The sequence below is a fragment of the Hyperolius riggenbachi genome, chromosome 2 (assembly GCF_040937935.1).
Source record: "Hyperolius riggenbachi isolate aHypRig1 chromosome 2, aHypRig1.pri, whole genome shotgun sequence".
NCBI classification, from domain to species: domain Eukaryota; kingdom Metazoa; phylum Chordata; class Amphibia; order Anura; family Hyperoliidae; genus Hyperolius; species Hyperolius riggenbachi.
Genome location: NC_090647.1, coordinates 22,418,932 through 22,433,051, shown reverse-complemented (window position 1 = coordinate 22,433,051; position 14,120 = coordinate 22,418,932). Strand labels below are relative to the sequence as shown.

At 47.7% G+C, this 14,120-nt stretch overlaps 1 protein-coding gene across 1 annotated transcript in view; it reads left to right on the top strand.

The window, feature by feature from the left end:
* The first annotated feature begins 9,621 nt into the window (after positions 1–9,621).
* The window catches only part of CLPB (ClpB family mitochondrial disaggregase), a 178,032-nt gene continuing 173,533 nt past the window's right edge, over positions 9,622–14,120 (top strand). The window contains exons 1-2 of the mRNA XM_068266561.1: positions 9,622–10,203; positions 12,069–12,120. Of these exons, the coding sequence (XP_068122662.1) occupies positions 9,714–10,203; positions 12,069–12,120 (542 nt within the window). The 5' untranslated portion in view covers positions 9,622–9,713. The remainder of the gene's footprint in view (positions 10,204–12,068; positions 12,121–14,120) is intronic.

The following is a 14,120-nucleotide window of genomic DNA, read 5'->3' as shown; positions in this document are numbered from 1 at the left end:
CCGGATTTTTGCTATCCGGATATCTCCCAGTAATGCTGTGCGGGCTGAGCGGGGGGGTCAAGCTTACCTGTCTGACGTCTTCTTCGGTCGTCCCTCGGCGCCTCCCACGATGCGCTCCACGCGGCGGTCACCTGATTACAAACACTTCCTCCTTCCGGGTTGAAGGAGGAGGTGTTTGTAATCACGTGACGCGCATGGAGCGCATCGTGGGAGGCGCCGAGGGACGACCGAAGAAGACGTCAGACAGGTAAGCTTGACCCCCCCGCTCAGCCCGCACAGCATTACTGGGAGATATCCGGATAGCAAAAATCCGGATATCTCCCGAAGCCGAATTTGAGCATCCCTACTGTAGGTGAGTATCTAACTTTGTTTTTCAGGTTCACTTTACAGTCTTATCGACAAACTTTTCCTTTAAAGAGAACCAGAGACGAAGCACCCTCTTGTATTTTACCTTATAAATCAGTGGGAACATGACAGTAAACACCTAATCTGCTCTTTGTTTCATTGTTCTCTGTTTAATCTGCCTGTTATCACCTCTGATAAGAATCCCCGACTGAGCCAGTCTGGCTTTGCTACAGAATGATTATAGCTGAGACTGTGTTCTTTGGTGTCTTTTCAAACCCAAGCCTGCCCCCTACTGGCTCTGCTCAGGAATCATTATAGCTGAGTCATTATAGCAAAGCCAGACTCAATGCTCACTCCGGGATTCTTATCACAGCTGATAACAGACACTTTTAGCAGTGAGGATGAAACAGAGAGCAGGGTAGGTGTTTTCTCTAATGTTCTTACTGATATATATGGTAAAATACACAAGTGTGCTTTGTCTCTGGTTCCCTTTAACGAGGAACTGTAGTGAAAATAATGTAATGAATACATTTGCTTATTTTTTTAGAATATTCATTTATAGATTTATTAGTCAGTGTCTGTTCATTGGAAAATCTCTCCGCTCCCTGATTTACATTCTGACATGTATCACTGGTGGTGACATCATTAGTTCTGTCAGGTGATCTGTACGGAATGTTTGTTACTGAGAGTTCTACGCACAGAGGGAGATGCTGCTTGCTTCGCAGTTGAAAAAAGCCGTTATTTCCCACAATGCAATGAGGTTCACAGACAGGAAACTGTCAGGACCAAGGTCATGACATCACACTGTGGGAGGGGTTTCAACACAATATCAGCCATACAGACTACCCGATGATCTATTGGAGAAAGGGTAAGTATTTCTCATGGGAAAGGGGGTATCAGCTACAGATTGGGATGAAGTTCAATTCTTGGTTACAGTTCCTTTTTAAAAATAGGATTTTTCTTTTAAATAAAGAAAAAAAACACAATGGAATAATCGAGGGATGTAATTTCTCTCCTCTCGTCTTCGGCGCAGAATAAAAGATGTCAGGATCGGGAGGAGCAGGTGCCCCGCCCCTATTCTCACATACATCCTTCTGCAGGCTATAAATAGCCAGTAAAATATAACGTATATTGTGGAATCATCCCGACCTGCGATATTATGGTACATATTATCCTCTCTCTGTCAGCGCTGATCTCCCCGCACTATTCTAGCGAGAGTCATTCTCCGAGGATCTGCATGATAATGGCTCAGAGACGCGCTCTGTGCAGCGAGAGGAGTGAGTCACCCCTGCAGCTGCAGTACAATGCTCCTGAGTCACCCGCTATTGTCACCAGGCAGAGTATATCCTCGCAGTGTTTGCAGACTGAAATGCTATCGGCTGAAGGTAAATACACGTATGTGTAGGGAATACATGTACAGAGAATGTGCGGAATCTGAAATAACAGGGCCAGCGCCAGAGCAGGATCACCCACCAGACAACCTAGGCGGGTGCTTGGGGCCTAACGGGGGTCAATGGGTTCGCCTACCACCTTCTTTGACCTCGCTTCACTTCAAGGGACCCTGAGTAGAGCTTTAAAATGAAATTCAGCGTTTACCTGGGGCTTCCTCCAGCCCCCCATAGCCCGCGAGGTCCCTCGGAGTCCTCCAAGTCCTTTCCGTGATCGTCCTCATTATCCTGGTGACCTCGGCCGACTGCGCATGAGCGGCCCGTCCACGCTCCTAGCTCAGGGTCGCCACCTCACCCTTTTATAGCGTCCATAAACCAATAAGATTTACTTACCTGAGGTTTCGACCAGCCCTCCGCAACCGTCATGTCCAGGTCCGGTCCACTGGGATCCTGCGTTCTCCCGCCGTGGCTACGTTTCGTTCTTCACCGACCAGGAGTCGGCGGGCCACTGCGCCTGCACGGCCCTCGACACGCATTTAGCACGCATTCCCGTCCGCAATAGATTCCTGCGCATGCAATAGGCAATACCAGTTTCCTGGCTGTCCTGCTGATCCTCTGCCTCTAATAATTTTAGCCATAGCCCCTGAACAAGCATGCAGCAGATCAGGTGTTTCTGACATTTTTGTCAGATCTGACAAGATTAGCTGCATGCTTGTTTCTGGTGTGATTCAGACACCACTGCAGCCATATAGGTCAGCAGGGCTGCCAGGCAACTGGTATTGCTTAACTGTTAAGCAATACCAGTTGCCTGGCAGCCCTGCCTGGCAGCCCTGCCTGGCAGATCTGACAAAAATGTCAAGCACCTGATCTGCTGCATGCTTGTTCAGGGGCTATGGCTAAAAGTAACAGGAAATAAGTATGACAGCCTCCATATACCTCTTACTACAGTTATCCTTAGCGCTGTCAATTCACACTGAGAAAACTTTTACTGCAAAGGCCTGATGGTGCCCCCTAGTGCTTATGTGAGATACTACAATGTCATAAGATTTGAAATTATTTATTACGACCAATTTTAACAAAGGAGTCAGTTCATAGTCAGAACATCATATCCTGTCAATTAAAATATGAAACATTGGATTCAAAATGAGGAAAATTAAATTTAATTCAGAAATAGTTTGTCACAACTAGTGATGGTAATTCCGGCTCTTCTCAGAGAATCGGCTCTTCTGAATCGGCTCCCATTAAAGAGCCGGCTCTTACGGCTCTGAATCGGCTCTTAATTAAATATCACTGGACACCACTCAGAATCGGATTAAAAGCCCCGCCCCCGTCTCCATGCCAACTCCAGACTACTTCTCTGACTGAGGCAATCCCTCCTGCTACTGCTCTGCTCCGCCCCAAACACTCCTACAAGCTGCAAGAGGAGGACTACATCTCCCAGAATGCCTCAGCGCCCTTTATTATGGAGCAAAGCAGAGCTAAAAGGGGCGGCTGAGGCATCGGCTCTTCTCAGAGTGAGCATCGGCTCCTCTGATTCACTTCAAAGAGCCGGCTCTTAGAGCCGGCTCGTTCGCGAACGACCCATCACTAGTCACAACTGTGTGCTCAGTGTTCTCCCCAGGCTCTTTTAGCTGGGTGTTCCACCCGGCTAGTTTGGGTGAGCACCCGGCTGTCATCGGCTCACTTCCTCCTCTGCTGTAAACAGAGTTGTGCAGAAAAGCGCCAGCCCTGTATTCTCTGATCTTGCCTCACCCGGCTACTTTTTCATGCCGCCCGGCTGGAGAAAATGTCTGGGGAGAACACTGGTGCTGGATTAGTTTCTAACCAAATTGGTTATAAAATAAGCAACTTTACAGTAGGGCAGGGGAGGGAGGTGTGCTAAAAAAACACAATAGAATGCCCTATAAATCTATTGTTCTACATTGCCGTAACTTCAGGGCTCGTTTACACTTGAGCGGGAATCGCGCGATTCCCACTCACCGCAAACCAATAGCGGTTTTTAAAAACCGCTAGCCCATGTTAGCCTATGGCAGTGTTCTCACTGGCGTTTTGCGGTTAGCTTTAACCTCTTGACGACCAGCTAACGCCGATTGGCGTAAACTGGTCGTCTGCGGGTTACCATGGAAACGGCCGCTCGATCGAGCGGCCTTTCCATGTCAGTTCACGGAGGGTGTCTCCGTGAACAGCCGGAGAGCCGCCGATAGCGGCTCGCCGGCAAAATGTAAACAGGCGGGGAAGAAATCCCCGCTGTTTACATGATACGGCGCTGCTGCGCAGCAGCGCCGTAAGGCAGATCGGCAATCTCCGGCCTCTGATTGGCCGGGGATCGCCGGCATATGATAGGCTGAAGCCTATCACACAATGCGCAGGACGGATATCCGTCCTGCGCAGCCCAGGAAGGGAGAGGGAGGTAAGGGGAGGGAGGGAGCGCACAAAACGCTGCGGAGGGGGGCTTTGAGGAGCCCCACTCGCTACCCACTAATGGCCGGCGGCGATCAGACCCCCCCAGCAGGACATCCCCCTAGTGGGGAAAAAAGGGGGGGTAGTCTGATCGCCCTGCTGCACAGCTGATTGGTGCTGCGGGCTGCAGAGCCCACGCAGCACCGATCAGTGAAAATTCCCCTGGTCGGCAAGTGGTTAAAGCGGATCCGAGATGAAAAACTAAATATAACAAGTGACTTGTCTATATATCTTATCTAAAGTTTAGATAGTTTACACAGCAAATCTATCTTCAAACAGCTTCAACAGTATATTAATATTTTTTCCTGTGATACAATGGGAGCAGACATGTTTTCTGCTTGTCACTATTACACAATTACACACACAGGCAAGCTTATCTGTATCTAGGCATGCTAATCTGCATATTCTGTGAAAACTCCACTCTTATCTCCTCCATTACACAGGCAACTGATCTGTATCTGCACTGCAGCTCTCAGATTGTGAAAACTCTGCCTCTGAAATCTATAGCTAGTAACACCTTTTTCACCTGCCCAGACTGAAATCCCACAATCCCTTGCAAGCGCCAAGGCACTCTGGAGAAGCTGTGGGTGTGGCTTGTTTAGTTTATAGGAAATTAGGGTATTAAAACAAAGTATTTGGCTTGAGGAATGCCCTATAAACTATATGTAAGGAACACAATTATGCAAGGAGTAAAAGTTCATCTCGGATCCACTTTAACCGCAAATGCGTTACATGCAGCATTTTGGCGCATTTCCTAAACAATCGCGATTAGCATGTGTAGAACCGCTAATCGCAATCGCTCCCAAAACGCTACAGTGTCCAGTGATTTTTCCTCGTTAATCGCAGAAAGATCACTCCCGCAAAACGCTAGCGGTAATCGCAGTAAGTGAGCCCAAGTTTTCTCCCAAAATGCAGGCAAATTGACCCTAAAGGTAATTAGATAACATTTCCCCCCCACCAACAAACAGCAAACGGCAGCAGCCAGACTTCTGTGGCAACAAAGCCCAGAGACAGCAGGCAGACCCCTCTGACAGCAGAGCACATAATCTGTCAGTGTTCCATCAGAAAATACACATAATCCGTCAGTGTTCCATCAGAAAATACACATAATGCGTCAGTGTTCCATCAGAAAATACACATAATCCGTCAGTGTTCCATCAGAAAATACACATAATGCGTCAGTGTTCCATCAGAAAATACACATAATGCGTCAGTGTTCCATCAGAAAATACACATAATGCGTCAGTGTTCCATCAGAAAATACACATAATCCGTCAGTGTTCCATCAGAAAATACACATAATGCGTCAGTGTTCCATCAGAAAATACACATAATCCGTCAGTGTTCCATCAGAAAATACACATAATGCGTCAGTGTTCCATCAGAAAATACACATAATCCGTCAGTGTTCCATCAGAAAATACACATAATGCGTCAGTGTTCCATCAGAAAATACACATAATGCGTCAGTGTTCCATCAGAAAATACACATAATGCGTCAGCGTTTCACCAAAAAATACACATAATGCGTCAGCGTTTCACCAGAAAATACACATAATGTGGCAGCGTTTACCAAAATACACACAATTTTTCCCCCTTAAAAAATACATTAGGCAGGGTTCCTCTTAGTGCCCCCTATTTGCCTTGGTGCTGGCGGTGCACCTGTAAAGAGAAAAAAATTATTCACCTGGCAGGAGACTCCTCTTTAGGCCTCCAGCGTAGCCCCCCCCCCCCCCCCCCCCCGATCATCTTCAGTGCAGCAAGTCCGGTTGCAAAACTCTGCTGACAGGGCTATGGGAAAATGGCACCCGAAGCCCAGCACTGTAGACGCAATTACATTTTGGATGCCATTTTTCCATAAATGATGAGAGCATACAGTCGGGTGCTACAGCCATACCTTCCATCAGCACTAGGTGGCATTATTCAGCCTTCCTAACTGGAGTAACAGCAGCAGCCCCCCACCATAAACACCAATAACAGGTGGCCCAGTGTGTACAGGAAAGGTACAGCCCCAAGCGGCAGATACCTCCCTTCCCCGGCCCAATCTGCCCCTGTAACAGTAATCCCATCATCAAGGTCAGATTTATACTTTTTTTTTCTGCCCCTAGGCCAACTTTCTGGTGGCTACCCTTCCATGTGCCACAGCCCCTCCCATTCCATGTGCAGCCCCCTCTTCCATGTGTAACATCCATGTACAGCAGCTCCTCCCATTCCATGTGCCGCCCCCTCTTCCATGTGTATCATCCATACACAGTGGCCCCTCCCATTCCATGTGCAGCCCCCTCTCCCATGTGAATCATTCATGTACAGCAGTCCCCTCTTCCATGTGCAGCCCCCTCTCCCATGTGTAACATCCATGTACAGCAGCCCCCCTCCTATCCCATGTGAAGCTCCCTCTTCCATGTGTATCATCCATGTACAGCAGCCCCTCCCATTCCATGTGCAGCTCCCTCTTCCATGTGTATCATCCATGTACAGCAGCCCCTCCCATTCCATGTGCAGCCCATCTTCCATGTGTATCATCCATACACAGTGGCCCCTCCCATTCCATGTGCAGCCCCCTCTTCCATGTGTATCATCCATGTACAGCAGTCCCCTCTTCCATGTGCAGCCCCCTCTCCCATGTGTATCATCCATGTACAGTGGCCCCACCCATGTGCATCAATGTTTAGCAACTCCCCATTCCATGTGAACTCCACCTACGCCATATGTAACATCCATGTACAGCAGCCCCCTCTTCCATGTGTAACATCCATGCACAGCAGCCCCCTCCCATTCCATGTGCTGCGACTTCTTCCATGTGTATCATCCATGTACAGCAGCCCCCTCCCATTCCATGTGCAGCCCCCTCTTCCATGTGTATCATCCATGTACAGCAGCCCCTCCCATTCCATGTGCCGCCCCCTCTCCCATGTGTAGCATCCCCTCCCATTCCATGTGCAGCCCCCTCTTCCATGTGTATCATCCATGTACAGCAGTCCCCTCTTCCATGTGCAGCCCCCTCTCCCATGTGTATCATCCATGTACAGTGGCCCCTCCCATGTGCATCAATGTTTAGCAACTCCCCATTCCATGTGAACTCCACCTACGCCATATGTAACATCCATGTACAGCAGCCCCCTCTTCCATGTGTAACATCCATGCACAGCAGCCCCCTCCCATTCCATGTGCTGCGACTTCTTCCATGTGTATCATCCATGTACAGCAGCCCCCTCCCATTCCATGTGCAGCCCCCTCTTCCATGTGTATCATCCATGTACAGCAGCCCCTCCCATTCCATGTGCCGCCCCCTCTCCCATGTGTAGCATCCCCTCCCATTCCATGTGCATCCCCCTCTTCTATGTGTATCATCCATGTACAGCAGCCCCCTCTTCCATGTGTAACATTGATGCACAGCAGCCCCCTCCCATTCCATGTGCTGCGACTTCTTCCATGTGTATCATCCATGTACAGCAGCCCCACCCATTCCGTGTGACATCCCCTGACCACACCAGCGACGAATGATGAGAACAGTCAGAGTCAACCCACAGACCAGCACCAAAGACCTACAACATCATCTTGCTGCAGATGGAGTCACTGTGCATCGATCAACCATTCGGCGCACTTTACACAAGGAGATGCTGTATGCAAGAGTGATGCAGAGGAATCCGTTTCTCTGCCCACAGCACAATTAGAGCCGCTTGAGGTATGCTAAAGCACATTTGGACAAGCCAGCTTCACTTTGGAATAAGGTGCTGTGGACTGCTGAAAATAAAATTGAGTTATTTGGGTATAACAAGGGGCGTTATGCATGGAGGAAAAAGAACACAGCATTCCAAGAAAAACATCTGCTACCTACAGTAAAATACAGTGGTTCTTCCATCATGCTGTGGGGCTGTGTGGCAAGTGCAGGGACTGGGAATCTTGTCAAAGTTGAGGGATGCATGGATTCCGCTCAGGGCCGGATTTGTACTTTCCAGTGCCCTAGGCCTGCTGTCACCAAACGCCCCCCCCCCCAAAAAAAAAACTTTATATATATATATATATTTTTATATATATATATATATATATATATATATATATTGTCCAACACTGACTAGCGATCATTGGTTTGAATGGGCCCATTTCCGTTGTGCTGCTCTGCCCCCCATTCAACAAATAATTCCTGGCGTTGTGAATAAATTGTACAGATTTTAGACCCTATCAGCAGATTCTGGAGACCAATGTCCAGGAATTAGTGACAAAGCTGAAGCTGTGCTGGGGCTGGATCTTTCAACAAGACAACAACCCTAAACACTGCTCAAAATCCACTAAGGCATTCATGCAGAGGAACAAGTACAACGTTCTGTAATGGCTATCTCAGTCCCCAGGCCTAAATACTGTATAATTGAAAATCTGTGGTGTGAGTTAAAGAGAGCTGTCTATGCTCGGAAGCCATCAAACCTGAATGAACTAGAGATGTTTTGTAAAGAGGAATAGTCCAAAATACCTTCAACCAGAATCCAGACTCTCATTGGAACCTACAGGAAACATTTAGAAGCTGTATTTTCTGCAAAAGGAGGATCTACTAAATATTGATTTAATTTATTTTTTGTGGTGCCCAAATTGATACACCTGCCTAATTTTGTTTAAACAATTATTGCAGGCTTTCTGTAAATCCAATAAACTTAATTTCACTTCTCAAATATCACTGTGCGTGTCTCCTATTTCTATATATAATTTGCAAGTGTCCCTGCGTCCTGCTTTGTCCGTGTGTCAGTGCTTTGTTTTGCACTGCACATGTGCAGGGACGCAGAGACACTGAAGGCTTGCAGGGGAGGGCGGGGCCAGAAGCGGCGGGCGTGTGCGGGCATGCGCACGGTGGGCGCGCATGCGCAGTGACAGACCTAGCCCGTTTTTAAACAGGCTAAGGTCACTAGTATGATATATTTAACTCAAAAACAGGAAGAGAAAAAACTGTGGCGAGAGCACTGATATTTATGTCATAAGCCATACACAGTAGGAGGTGCAACATCCGGTATTAGGGCACAATTCATATAGTAGTAGCAAGAGAGAGAAAGCAATCCCAGGAGCACTCATCCAATAAAAAACAACTTTTGATATATTTAACTGACATTTTTTATCTCAAAAACCAACAATTTATACAGGAAAATCATGACAATTAATAAGGTTGCCCAAACTTTTGCATCCCACTGTATTACAGGCAGAGGATCAGCAGGACAGCCAGGCAATCAGCATAGTTTAAAAGGAAATAAATATGTCAGCCCCAATTTTTACCCCTCTCACTTCAAGTTCTCTTTCATTTTATGTTTTATCTTCAGATGAGCTTTATTCTGAATCTCCTTTGAACTGAGCTGGAATAACTGTAACAAGTCAGTTGATGTAATAATGTGAAATCTCCCTTTAACACGCATCTCATATCAGCGTGTCATGTGACCACATCCGCCGTGATGACGTCAGACGCAGCGCTGAGAATCTGACAGATGGACGCCATCTTGCTGCGTTCCGCTTAGAGAAGCCGGTGTAGCACGTGATTCCCTCATGTGGCGCTCCCGGGTGTCCGGGCTCGGCCTTCCCCGGCTGCTCGCCCCACACCGGTACCCGGAAAGCAGCGGCGGAAGAACGAGGACCGCGGGGCGGCCGGGAGAGGCGGAAAATCACCGAGCGCTGAGCGTGCAGTACCGCCTGCTGGACACCAGAGGGCGCTCCGGATACACCAGTCTATGGGCTCTTCACACGGCTTGTCAACAGCGCTTCTATATGACGGACACCAGAGGGCGATCCGGACACACCAGTCTATGGGCTCTTCACACGGCTTGTCAGCAGCGCTTCTATGTTACGGACACCAGAGGGCGCTCCAGGATCAGCAGATTTTCATCCGCACATGCAGAGAACAGCTTGCTATCCCCAGTCTCCGCCTCTGGAGGCCGCCAGAGAGACAGTGAGCAGAATGCCTTCCCTGGAGTCTCCCTACTCGCTGCTGCCGCCGCCCTGCTGGCCTATTGCTACAGCGCAGGAGACTCCAAGAGGGGTAAATTTACAGATCTACATCCACACTAGAAAAGCTGTATAGAAAAATACATTATTTACCTTTTCCTGCAGTTCCATGCTGTCGGGGTACCTCCTGATGACATCACATGACAGGAGTGGGTGGACCACCAGACTCTCTGACATTTCTGCACCAATGCTCTGGCTGGAGGCATGATCACAGTTATATACAATGATTTGAATTAGTGGATGCTGAACCAGATCTTTGCATGGGGGCTAGTTGGATTCCGAAAGCTAATGATTAATTACAGGGTGCCCCGTGCAAGGATTCAGTTCAGTCTCTGCTAATGCTGGTCCCTCTAGATCATAAAAATACAGAACAGTCCATTTATCTGCTCATTTCTAGTGGAGGAGGGGCAGCCAGTGTAAGAGCCCTTTTCCACTGCTGCGTACACGAACGTTGCGATCGCTCTGCTTCTGTACGCGCAATTCAGAGGAAAATCTGAAGCTTTGTGCGTCTCTAATCAGACTTCAGTTGTCCAAGCACTTATAGATTTTTCCCAGCAGATCGGATCACTGGGAACAAATTTTGCTAAAGACCGATGCTGCAGCATGGCCGTTTGATCACAACATTGATTGATTGATTGCCAAAATCGATCGTAATAATCAGGGCTGTGGATTCGGAGCAATTTTAAGTACCTGGAGTCGGAGGTTTCATAAACTGAGGAGTCGGGATTCGGATGATTTTTGTACCAAATCTACAGCCCTGGTAAGTATTTGACGTCGGAGTCGGAGCCATTTTGGGTACCTGGAGTCGGAGTTGGAGTCAGTCGGTAGTTTTATAAATTGAGGAGTTGGAGTCGGACGATTTTTGTACCGACTCCAGTACTCCACAGCCCTGGTAATAATCGATCGCTAAAGGTGAAAAGAGCTTGCTTGAAAAGGGGTGGGTCGTGTGATTGCAGCAAAATACCAATTTTTCCAAAAATCGCGATCCTGGCAATTTAGCTGCAATTTTAATGCAAGTCAACGGGAATGTTTTCTAAACATGAAAACAGATTGAAAAGTGCTCTGCAGCATTGCTCAGCCCTCAGGGCTCAGACGCACTATAAGCACTTTATGGCCATCAGAGCTTTCTGAGACCTTTTTAAAAAACGCTCCCATTGACTTACAATACGATCGCTGTAAAATCGTGCGATTTTACCACGATTTTAATGCAAGTCAATGGGAGTGTTTTTTAAAAAGGTCTCAGAAAGCTTTGATGGCCAAAAAGTGCTCAGAAAAGCACTTATAGGGTGTCTGAACCCTAAGGCTATGTTCACATTATAAATCGCAAGCGTTGAGCGATTTTATTAATTTTTTTTGTAAAGAGGTTTTCCGTGCGCTTAGAAAATCACTTTTAAGCGCATTTGCTCAGCGATGTTTTTTTTCCACTTCCTGAAGTCAGTCAGGAAGTGAACGCTTTCACCCAGAAATGAATAAATACAATGTATTTATTCATAGAAGCGCTCGGGAAATGGCTATACAAAGCGCTTTGTGATTTCCCTATACCTTCCATTGAGCCAAAGCGCTCAGAAAATGGTACATGTAGCGCGTTTGCAATTTTAGTAAAATCAAAACGCGCAAATGTGAACACTGTCATAGGGAATCATTGCACAATCGCTCTTAGGGCGATTTCTGAAATCGCCAGCGCTTAAAAAAAACCTGCAAGCGCTCGTAGTGTGAACAAGCCCTTAGCGGATCTGGAGAGAGTGTCCCAGTGTCAGGAGGAAACCCCCTGCCCTTTAAACTTTAAATCCCACACACACACCTCAGGTTACTTAAGGGTCACATTAGTTCAGTGACTATATTATGTGAGGTGTTGCTGTTTTTCTGGTGACAGTGTGTAACTACATTCTCTGCCCCCAGGTGAACAACTGCTGGAGGCGGTGCGGACTGGCAACTTCCAGGATGTAGACAGGTGAGTGATGACATTGCCTGATGTATGTAGACAGAACCAATCACAGGAGAGAGCAGAATCATTGCTGGCCAATCACAGGAGACAGCACAGCTGACATTGGCACAGGAAGTCAGCATTGCAAACCCAACCAGGTGACAAAGGAACAAAGAATGGTGCATGTGGGCTGCAGAAAACGTTCAAATAATTTATTCCAAACTACATATGTTAGGAAGCACAAACCTTAAAGCGCACCTGAAGTAAGAGGGATAGGGAGGCTGCCATATTTATTTCCTTCTAAACCGTGCAGATTACCTGGCAGTGCTGCTGATCTCTTTGACTGCAGTAGTGTCTGAATCACACACCTGAAACAAGCATGCAGTTAATCTAGTCAGACTTTGCTGGGGGATATCGGGGGAACGAGAACACCCAGAGGGGACCGGGAACACGCAATAGCATCCACAGGTAAGTATCTGCTTTGTAATGTTTTTCTGCTTCAGTTTTTCTTTAAAGAGAACCCGAGGTAGGTTCTGCAATTAATATAGTACACAGAGGCATATTCTGCATACTATGACCAGCCTCTGTGTCCTTATAGTGTGCAAACCAGCCCCCCCCCCCGAGGCTCTGCTGTCCCCCCTAATAAAAACCGCCAGGCTAGTGACACGCAGATTGTTGCTAGCTGGCTGTTTACATTCAGGCTGCCACTCACCGCTGCTCCCCAGCCTCCTGTATAGCGCGGCTCCCCGCCTGTGTCCCTTCCCTCCCCGCCTCTGTAAGCCGATTGAAGGAAGCTTATGGGGGAGGAAAGGGACGCAGGCGGGGAGCGACACTATTACAGGCGGCGAGAAGCTGCGGAGAGTGGCAGCATCAATGTAAACAGCCAGCTAGCGACAATCTGTGTGTCGCTAGCGTGTCGGTTTTTATAAGGGGGGGGGGCAGCAGAGCACGGGGGGCGGCTGGGGGCACACTATAAGGACACAGAGGCTGGTGATAGTATGCAGAATGTGCCTCTGTGTACTATATTGATTGCAGAAACCCACCTCGGGTTCTCTTTAAAGTACCCCTGATCGGAGAGGGGGTTTGCTTGCTTTAGTAACATTTTATGTGTGGTGCTGTGACATATGTCACAGCACCATCATTTCAGTCTAGTGTCCCCTGTGGTCCCTGCACTAGTCAGCTGAAATCTCCCACTGACTAGAATGTGGAATAGGGGTGGGGTGGATATGGCAGTTAGCCTCCCAGTTATCTTACCATTTATATGTAGTATAAGGGTAAATTTATACTGAAAGGATAATTTAGGCAGTTCCCTTATATTACATAGAAATGGGAAGATTGGATGAAAAAAATTGTACCATGTATAGGCACCATAAGAACCCCTCAATGCCGTAATAAATGGCTCCCCTGCCACGGGTTCCCATCACTGTCTCTTACATCCTATCAGCGATCCCGTTCCGCCGCAGCGTCCTCTCATAAATGCCGGCATTGTCACCGTAATGGCGCTGACCTGGAAGCAACCTTCAAGTTTCCGCCTCCTCCCATGTCATACAGGGATAGATATTAAAGCAGGCCTGATCTCTGAACGTCCTCTCTGCTCTAAAAGATGAGCAGCAGCATAATAACCTTTACACAAAAACATTTCTTTGTTACAGCTGATACATATCCTGCAATAAATGTGCAGTGTCTACTTCCTGCTTTCATGGAAGCAGACATAGGGTTAATATCCTGTGTTTACCAATTAGCTGCTCTGCCCTGGCAGCCAGCTGACACAGCTGAGAGATCAAATTACAACTGGTGATTGGTCACAGATGAGGGGACATTAGACAGGCTTAACTCTGTAAATACATACAGGGTGCATTTCTCTGTTTTCCTTCTGTCCTGTGCAAGAGTTCAGGTGCACGTTAAATGGCCGAGCTTCCACGGGAAGCTGTGGAGGGACAGATCATTGTCCGCAGAGACCCCGGCGTCATGTCTGCCACAAGCTGCTTTTGAATTCAGTTTGTCTATTTCCTCCTGGAAGACCGTGT